The 10409-nt window shown below is 40.1% G+C and overlaps 1 protein-coding gene across 1 annotated transcript; it reads left to right on the top strand.

The window, feature by feature from the left end:
- The first annotated feature begins 940 nt into the window (after positions 1-940).
- Positions 941-8947, top strand: CD86 (CD86 molecule). Its single transcript, XM_086760332.1, has 6 exons — positions 941-1006; positions 1144-1195; positions 2489-2830; positions 5262-5573; positions 7584-7721; positions 8826-8947. Exons 1-6 carry the CDS (start codon positions 941-943, stop codon positions 8843-8845), a joined length of 930 nt encoding a protein of 309 aa, XP_086616458.1. The 3' UTR covers positions 8846-8947.
- Positions 8948-10409: the final 1462 nt, after the last annotated feature.

The following is a 10409-nucleotide window of genomic DNA, read 5'->3' as shown; positions in this document are numbered from 1 at the left end:
ACAGTTCTGTACGTTACAGTACACACGCAAAAAGCATGTCAGCAGACTGAGGGGAATTCTGTATTAAACAGAAGAAGAGACTTTTGCTCCTAGAGACCTGGGGGAAAGGTAAAGACCAAAGTGTACCAGCTTAAAATAAAACATGACCAAAAATGGGAAAGCATCAGGAAGCTCTACTACCCGTCAGCAATCTAACTGTTTTTAAGTAGTATGAAAGCTGAAGAGTTTTTACATCTTCTCCAGCAAAAGAGGACTATTTAGAGCTGTTTAAAGGAGGAGAATGAAGGACGTTGGCAGGGGTGGTGTGGAGAGTTCTCCCAAATATATGGAAAAGGCACAGGAAGAACACAGAGACACTGCTAAAATGCAAACCAGCAACCACAGGCCAGTCAGATGCAGGTGCCGTTCTCTCACCAGTGCATGGGAATGACATTTGGCTGTTCACCAGGATTACAGGCCCTTATATCACATGAAGCCAAGTCGCCATAGAAGTGTTTTGCTTATGAGATGACTCATAGAGTTTTTTTTTTTCTAAGCAGGCACCAGTTTTTCTTGACCACAGATTATGTGCTGTTTAGCCTCAACTCTTTAAACCATATAGGATTTCTCTCAGTTATCTTCTACTGTCATGAAGGATAGGTTACTGTTACAAAGTTGAAGGTCACACACTTCATCGCTTCTGGTAGCTGACATCATCATGCCATCTCCCCCACCTCCACCTTCTGTGTCACCCTCTCCTCCCGCTCTACTTTCAATTCCCTTCTCTTCTTCCCCACACTGCCAGGCCGAGCATGCTCCCCATTCCTCTTTCCTCTGCACGAGGCGTTTTGGTTACTCATCCTGTCCTTTGCACCGTGGGGACTCTGTGTTCGTCCCATGGCGTACCCTGTCTGCAGTAATCTTGCACCACATCACCTTCTCTGTAAACCAGAGACCTATCATGGCGTGCTTCTTGTTGCTAAAGGCTGTGAAGCACACAGAAGTTCTTGCACCTGTCCATGCGAAAAGATGAGATTAACTTTCTCAATAGTCTCTCTCTTGCTAAAACCTTTGCTTATTTTACCACTTTTTTTTTCAGAGTACCGGAGAAGGTACTGGAGTGTTTTCAACCTCTAACATATTTCTTTCATTCTTCCCTCTTACAGTGTCATGGAGGTCTGCATATTCTTTCTTTATGCTATGATTCTTCTCCCAGGTAAAAGTCACATTATTAATTGTAAAAACTGTTTTGGTCATTTGTGTCCTGCTGTGTGATACTTTCTCATCCACTAAGAAGCTCATTCCTTAGCAGTAATTAATCATTTCCATTGCACAATCAAGGTCATATAGCCTATGTGACATGTATTTCAATTGTGTGCAAGGACTCTATAAAATATATAGTAAGTACTTTCTCTCTTCAACTTCTTATCTTTACATTACACTTACTTTATGTTGCTCTTAAATTTTCAGTTGAAATCTATCTTTAAAATGTGTGTATATCACCTCTGTATATCATAGAGGAGAGCAGTATTAAAGAGAAAGCTGACAGTTTGATATGGGACAACTGGAGTTTTAGGCAGCCACAGAAATAATTTTGCAGTCTGGTGCTCTAGAAAAGCAGTTCAAAATTTGCATCAGGAGAGAGACTGTAAATCTTCTCCTCCTTTTGAACACAGCAGAGGTGTTTGTATCTTCTGCGACAGAGGACTACATTTCTCATTCCAAGTAAAAGACGGTTGTCCTGGCCCATTGCCTCCCATAATAATGGATACATGCACTGATGGAAGAATGAGAAAAATCGTCCCTTGTGTAATACAATTCATGCTTTCTTTGCATGAAGGCATAATTGTGTTTATTGACTATTTCTGTTAACAAGATCAGCAACAGAACAGTTAAATCTGACATTTAATCTGTCATTAAACTCTAAATTAATTACAGAACAGTTAAATCTGACATTTAATTTGTCATTAAACTTTAGATTAATTCTGCAGTGAGACTGAAAGTGTTCACCTGTTTCTGACCTTCTGGTCATATTCCCTAGTTTCCAACATTTACCACATAGTGTGTACTTCATATTTTCTTGAAAACCACAATGCTGTGCTATTTTATTAAGAGAATGAACTCAACTTTTAAAAAAGAAATAGTGCAGCTATCTCCTTTGTGGCAGAATCTCATTACACTCAGGATGTTACATACAAGAATGGTTTGGATGTTTTGCCTGCAGCTAAGTCTTCTAAAATATAGATGCTTGCAACCTCTATGTGGTAGGCCTTCCTTGGAAACTAAAATATAGGAAGAAAAATCAGAAACAGTTTTACGACCTGAACTCCACAAGACTAAGTGAGTCAGTTTGCAGAACTCTATCCTGTCATACCTAGTGGGAGAATTTGTGTCTAAATGCTGGTGGTTTTATTGCTACTGTTGTTAAGTCTTGCCTCTGTGAGAGCAAATACTTGGTGTTCTTTTGTAGCTGAAGGAAATCTTAATTTCTTCTCTCTCTTTGTCTAAGGTATCACTGCCAGTGTGCATCAGGTGAAGTCATTTCTCAATCACACTGCTTACCTATCCTGCTATTTTCCAAACTCTCAGAAAACCGACGTAAAGGATTTAAGAGTTTTTTGGCAAAAAGGCGCTGTTGAAGTGGTGCATGAAGTATACTATGGCCAAGAAAAACATGATAACCTCAGTCCTAAATACATAAATCGCACCAAGATGGATATGGACAAATGGACCTTGCAATTGTTAAATGCAGGAATTGTGGACGAGGGACAGTACACGTGTATTATACAGCACAGAGATAAAGGATCGCCAAAGGTCATACACACATCTGTGTGCTTACTGCACATCATTGGTATGTAATCTCTTCTAATTGTCATCTGGTCTGGGAGGGTTTGGGTGGTCCTCTGTCACTTTGTTCAGTCCAGAAATGTGTGGTACTGTCCCCAAGCCACTGAACATGTACCTGCACTGGAGCAGAATTTCTAAAGATGGATAAGAGCATTCTCAATAGAAAATCCTCAGCTCTGAATGAAAAGTACTCAGGTGGAAGCAATTAGAAGAAGTAGAAAATGATGCAACAATTTCCTCAATATTGCATCATTCCTGATTCCCACCCTGTCATACTTTCTTGTGAAAACCATTCTGCCTTCTTCCTCTTGCCCCCTGCAAGTTTTATGGCTTTTAGGACTCTGGAAAATACACTTCTTTATTTGCATCTGACGCACTACCTTCTATTAAAAGTAGCAGTAGTTATCATCATTGGTGGTGAATTACAATTGAAACATAACAAGATTTCTGCAAACCACCAGCTATTTTATGATCATATAAATCGCAGGGAAAATAAAGAAAAGAGCAGCTCACATGTGGAGGAGCAGAAATTCGTATGTTCGGTTAAAGGAAGACTGAAAAGATCTCTGAAGAAAAAATGCTTGCACTGATGAAGTTCAACCTGATTTCTTGCATATTACCAGAGGAAAAGGCAGCAAATCCTTTAACAGGGGAATGGAAGCGAGGAAGCAACCTTTTACTGATATTTTCAAATAGTTTTAGTAATTCCTAATATATTTTCCTAATGGTTTTCTATTTTAAACTGTTCTGTTAGTAAGCTTTGTCAGTATGCCTGATAGTGCTAGTCATTAATAATAACAGCTTCTAACTTCCACTAGTGTTTTCAGGCTTAAGCTTCAAAAGAGAACAGGCTGCTGTGTAACAGCAGTCAAAAATGGAGCACCAGGACATCTGAGCCTATTTAGCTTTGTGCTACCAGCAAGTGTTCCCTCAATTCACAGGGAGAAAAACTAGATTGTTAGTTTTGATTCTCCCACAATCTATTTTCAGCAAAGTTTTAGAACTCAAAAAATCATAATGTGTACTCAGTATCAGGGCCTGCAATTTAAGAGATGCTTAGCATCAACTGTTCACTTAATTCAAGGAGTTAAATCAGTTATCAGCTTAGCCAACATCTGAACAACATGTTATAGAAGTCTCATACTTAGGCACTAAAACTCTCCTAGACCTTTTCAGATTTAACTTAGGAAGATTGTCTTAAACTATGTGCTGCTCTGTTCCTTCCAAATGACTCTCTGTTCAATAAGCTCCCAAAGAAAGGAGCAGTATAGAATCATATTTTAAAAAAAAATTAAAAATAATTAGAAGAAAAATACAAATGTTGAAATGTACCTGTGCTTACCTACTGTTTCTTAATTAGAATATCATATCATACATGGAGGGGTTTTTGTAGTATAGCATGTCACACTTAAAATGGCCATAAGAAAGATTGAGTGCTGTACAAGAATGATAGGGCATTCATACAAAGCTATCTAGATCACTTGGTGACCAAGATCACTTGGTCACCACTCAGAAATACTGAAGTATCTTCTAATACAGTTTACATGTGTTATGTATATGTATGACATTAGGACAATATATAGATAGATATATGTACATTATATGTATTGTGTACAGCCAGGATGATTTATATGAGAACAATGACCACAGATTCTTCTCCAGAAAGAAGGGAAGGTTTTGCAATGGAAAGCTTTGGCTTTTAAAATAGACAAGGTAGGGACCATGGTGACAAGCAGCTTAACTGGAAATTCTGCTGCTATAGAATGTCTCTAGTGCTTCCTTTGGATGGAGCAACAAGGGAAGTAGGTGAGACTAGGGAAGCTATTTCAAAATATGTGCTATTCAGTGTTGGGAGTGAAACTGATGTCAGAATAGAGACTTAACAGTTTGTAGTCACTTCCATATGAAAAGCTGAACTAAGGAGGCCTACTGTCAAGTTGAGTGAATTATTTTTTATGCTGTAAAATGATTACTCATAATATTGACAGATACCAAGGATATTTCTACTGGACCTCCAACTTACCCCATCTGAAGTCGCTCAGATCATTTCTTTTTCTACATTTCAGAATTAGAAGTTTGTGGGTTTCCCCTTACCTAATTCAGGAGGTCAAGAGTAGGCAGCACTGTGTCCCATTCCCATTTTGTGCTTGAGCACTGACCTGCAAGCAGGCCGGGTTTGATTATTCTGAGGTGTCAATGGATCTAAAGGAGGTGGGAGAGACAGAAGCCCATTGTCTGGCTGAAATACCCTGAGGATAAGGAGCAGCAAGTCTACCTGTACACCAAAAACATAACAAACCTTTCTTGGGACTCCCATTGTTTTCCTGAGAAACTTGTTTAGACTTGCTTCTGCCTGAAAATCTTAAATAACAGGCAGAACTGTCACGAGATGTGGTATGTCTGACTCATTATGCTTTCTCTTTGGTCTATTTCAGCCAACTATAGTCAACCTGAGATAGCATGGCTGCACACTGGGGAACTAAAGCCCAACGAGTACTTGAGTCTTTCCTGTTCTTCCAGCGGAGGTTATCCAGAGCCCAAGCAGATGACTTGGCTAATTTCACAGGAAAACACAACATACAGGCTTATGCGTCAGATGAATGTCTCACAGGATGCTGTAACAAAGCTGTACAATGTTACTAGCAAGCTGAATATCACAGTTCCTACAAACACCCTCACTAACATTAGCTGCTTTCTTCACCTTGGAGAGCAGCTGGGGAGCCTTGTCTCAGTGCCACTAGGCATAGGTGAGTCTCCATTTGCCCATTCTGATTCTTGCATGGGTAGGAACAGAGCACATTAGAGTAGAGCTGATCACAGACAGCAGCATAGTCAAGACAGGAAATACACTCTAAGGAGCAGCAGGAGTTGTTTACAAGGGTTGTACGTTCTCCATCCTGTTCACCAACAGCCACAGCCGCTAAATTCGCTCTCCTTTCCATATGGGAAGTCTTATTACAGCAAGGAGAAGGCACAGAGAAGGAAGGCTACTGCTACACCATCCAGAACAGAGCCCTGTTCATCCCCTCCCTAGATGCTGCTGCAGTAGCAACAAAGCAGCCTGAATGTCTGGATTAGGCGGCAACTGTTGAGGGTGGAAGAGGCATCTGGAGATCATCTAGTTCAACACTCTGCTCAAAGTCATGCTGATAGGTAGCACAGGGCCTTATCCAGTTGAGTTTTAAATATCTCCCAGGATAGAGACTCCATAACCTCTCTCAGCAAACTGTTCCAGTGTTTGACCACCCTGACAGTAAAAGAGTTCTTCTGATGTTTAAGTGCTTGAGCACTTAATCGTTCCTTAGAGAGAGGCAGAAGACTAAACAGAAGATTGCCTTGGACAAGATTTGGCACAAAACTGCCAAATAAACTGTGCTGCATTTAAGTGTAAAGGCCATGAGACTTTGACTAGTCTTAGAAGCGTTCCTGGTGGCTTTCATAACATTCAGTAGAATGAAGTGCACATTCCAAAATGACTATTTGGTAGGGTTTTTTCTCTGAGATTGTGTCTTTTTTTCAGACAGCTCTTGCAAGAAGAAGCTGGGGACCTGAGTTCCAATAAGACTTTACTGCTGGATTATCTCAGGGTTCCACATGACTGATCCTTTCTTTAAACTAAAGCTGTATTTTATTTATATCCTGGGACAGGAAAACATCCTTTGACCTATTTACTTATTTTTGTTTGTAAGCTATAGCACAAACACATCAAAATAAAGACAATTCCCACTTCAGTCATAGGTTTGTTTGGCTTGCACATGTCTCCTTTAGATAGTGTTGAAGATGGAGAGCTGTGCTTCAACTTACAGGAATAGGGAGCCAACAGCGAATGGGAGCATTGCAGGAAAGTCCACCAGGGCATGCACCTAACTACTACAGATGTAAAAGAAGCTTGCCATTCATTCTGGAAAAAGTTCCACAGTGTGGTTTTCTTTATACAAGTTTAGCTAATGGGTTAAGCCATCAATGCTAGATATGGCAAACAGCCTCTAATGTCATTACATTGTAGGATTTTAAAATAATATTAAAATAAAATACAGAAGTCTTCTGAGATTTGCATAGCTCTCCACGTTGCTCATCCATGTTAAGATAGCTATATTAGCTATGTTAATTAGCTATGTTAGTGCTGCATCCTCCTCTTCCCTATTCAATTCTTCTTCTCTCCTCCCTGGCTTTCTGAAAGTAGCCACCTGATAAGCAGTGATGGTGGGTAAGAAACTAGGAACTCCATATAAACAAAAGCTTTGTTTGGCGATAGCTGAAGCCCTGTCAGTTGCTAACCGAAGCAACCAAAACCTCAAAAGTACAATAACCAGAAACAGAGGGAAACTCCTTTGCATTCCCTGCTACTTTCACATCCCTTAGGCATTTCATTGGCTTTGACTGTGATTTCCAACAGATTCCAAGTAGTAACATATTCCAGGTTCTTCAAACTTGCACAGTAGCATAGAGCAGCAGCAGAGTAGCTGCCTTGTAGTCTTTTGTATTAATTAAATTAATCTCTCTCATGTTACCCAAATTTCAGAAAGAGTGCTTTGCCTTACTGTTGTTGAAGTGGCCATTAAGACCTGGTAATTTCACTAGTTATTGGAAATGGAAATAAAGCAATGTGGATAGCGATTTATTGACACTATTAAAGCACTGTAAAAGCAAAGGATGCTGAGAGCCTTTCCCTAAACTAATTCACATAACTATGGGATAGATTGTTTAAGCTCATTGTCACACTTTGCTGTGTGTCTTTCTACTGTTTTCTTATTCAGAGATACAGGGGGAAGAAATGGAGCCAGTGAAGATAAATTTCTTTGGCCCACTTATAGCTGTGATGATTGTACTGATCACACTTCTTCTGGGTTTTGTGATACTGAAGAAGAACAGAAATATCTCATCTACCAACCAGAGTAAGTTATTACTTCTCATTCAGCTCTACTGTCCCTCAGGTCACAGGCTTTGCTCTTTGTAATCATTCCTTTACCTACATCCAAGCTGCTGACAGAAAGTTAGATGTCATACTGGACTTAAGCTAAACTTCCTTGGACAATTTAGTTCCTGCAACAGCTTAGTCCATCCAGCAGCAAGTCAAAACATCTTTCTCCTGTCTTGTCCTGGGATCCACTTCTCCCTCTTCTTTGTGCTCTGTGAGACTGCCAAGGCACCAGCTTACCACTTTTTCCTGCAGTTCTGGTTTTTTCCTTTTTTTCTGGTTTTTGGTAGATTTGGCTCCTAAAATCACTAAACTGTGTAAACCTTTCTTGTCCATCACCATTTATAAGAAAGATGGAGCTGGGGGAGGGATGAGATGAGGCTTTTGTCAAGTGCCAGTATCTCTGTCATGACAGAGCCGAAGGATCAAGGCATTGTTCCACCACAGACTGCCCAACACTGGACTGGAAGAATCATAGAATCATAGAATGGTTAGGGTTGGAAGGGGCCTTCAAAGGTCATCTAGTCCAACCCCCCTGCAAGGAGCAGGGACATCCCCGACTAGATCAGGTTGCTCAGAGCCTCATCCAGCCTGGCCTTGAACGTTTCCAGGGATGGGGCTTCCACCACCTCTCCGGGCAACCTGTTCCAGTGTTCTACAACTCGCATTGTAAAAAATTTTTTCCTAATATCCAATCTAAATCTACCCCCCTCTATTTTAAAACCATTACTCCTTGTCCTATCACAACAGGCCCTACTGAACAGCCTCTCCCCATCTTTCTCGTAGGCCCCCTTGAGGTAGTAGGAACAGAACTCGATCTTTGCATTGCATTTCTCTAGGTCTCAGCAGTCTAGGATTTATTATGCACTGAAAGGATTCTCAGGCTGACATCAGAGTCTATCCTTCCCTGTAGCAAGAGGGAAATGCATTCCTCACAGTCAGTACTGTTTCCTTACACAGCCAAGGGTCTTGAGCCCCACCTCATTCTCTCTTCAAATCCTACGAAAACTGGACATTTACTATCAACTTTTTCAGCTGCTATTTCTGATGTTTCTGTAAATCACATATTCATCTATTTTAGGTGTCAGTGTAGCAGTTTAGAAGCTACCCAGCTTGAAACTGAGGCCATCAGCCAGACTGCTGACTGGGAACCATCTCTGCACGTAGCAAGGCCTGAGGTCCCATATTCTTAGATGCTCTGCCAGAACAAGAATCCTCCCCAGATACCCTGCAGAACAACATGCAACATTTTTGTCTGATGGCTGAAATCCACTGTCCAGTGTTCTCTGCTTTTATTTTTGCTCCAGAATGATAGTAAATATGATGCTCTGCCTGTCTGCATGACTATCTTATTGCTCTATCTTATATTATGCACAGTGACATTGTAAAATCCTGAGAGTCAATGAAGAAAGCAGAGCTCCGTGGGTTACAGAAGGAAATGTTTCAGAAACAGAAAGAGTTAGGTCACAATCTGTGAATCATAACTGTCACTGGAAACATGATCAGAGGCAGGCTATTAATCATGAGCCATAAACACTTTTGTCAGCCCCAGTGTGGCTTTGTACCAGTAACTTTCTTGTAAAGCTTCACAGCAGAAAGAGGAACTTCAGGGCACCTGTCCACCTTCTGAGAAAAGTTGTGCAATTCCTATCAGGCATTTGAAACTAGAAATCACCTGAAGGAAAGACTGGCTTTAAAAATAATTTCTGGTTATCTAAACTTTTTTTTTTTTACTACCATCCAAGCTTAATATGCCCAGACAGTTAGTACCTCCACACTTTGTTCCTCTGTATTCTGACTGGATGCTGTAGTAGTTGCTCAGGTGGTTGCAGGGAGAGAAAATGAAAGCATAAGGTGTCACTCATATATGTATAAATCTAAACATACAAAATTAAGCTAGCCAGATAATGAAAAAATATTGTATAAGTAGGTCATGTTCCAATTTGGTTGACTATGTTCTCCCTTTCTTAATTTTGCTTCAGACCTTGAAGATAGAGCAATCTGTATGCTATAGTATGCTCAGGTATAGGAAGTAGTTTTACCTTTCAGAAAAGATTCTCCAGTGCACCATTTCTCCAATCTTGAACGACCTCTGTGCTTTATATTCTTCAACAGCACTGACATCTTTCAGGAAGAATGCAGCAGAATTGAGAAAAAATTCTTCTGAGGTCTTGATTGCATTACTAGGTCTGACATTTTCAGCAAGAGCAGGGACATTAGCATCACATTCTTAAGACAAATTTCAGCTCAGTGTTGCAGTCTGGGAGATGAATTCTCTACGGTTTCTGCTGGGTACAAATATTCCTTTCTGTTAAATGATGTTGTGAGTTGCTAGATTCCACCTCAATTTTTACCCTGTTTTCAAGTGTGTGAGAGAACATGTATGGCCTTTTGAGTTAGCAAAAACATTTGGGAGTCAGTTTATTAAGCTATTACACTAACATTCCAAATATTTTCATTCAGATGAATATCATCCAAATTGTATTAAAAGTTAAAGGTTTTATTTTTATGTAAAAGTTTATATTTGCTAGCAAACTTATTTAATGACTTATTAAAATATATGTCTTTTTCTGTGTTGGTGTTTTATTTGCCTGCCATTAAAGCAGTATATTGGGGAATACCCACATTTAGTGTTCTCAGGGAGGAAACACTCCCAGAATTATTT

This window comes from Chlamydotis macqueenii, chromosome 1, assembly GCF_036417535.1.
Source record: "Chlamydotis macqueenii isolate bChlMac1 chromosome 1, bChlMac1.mat, whole genome shotgun sequence".
NCBI classification, from domain to species: Eukaryota; Metazoa; Chordata; class Aves; order Otidiformes; family Otididae; genus Chlamydotis; species Chlamydotis macqueenii.
Note: the sequence above shows the minus strand (reverse complement) of the source record. Positions and strands in the feature narration are given on the sequence as shown.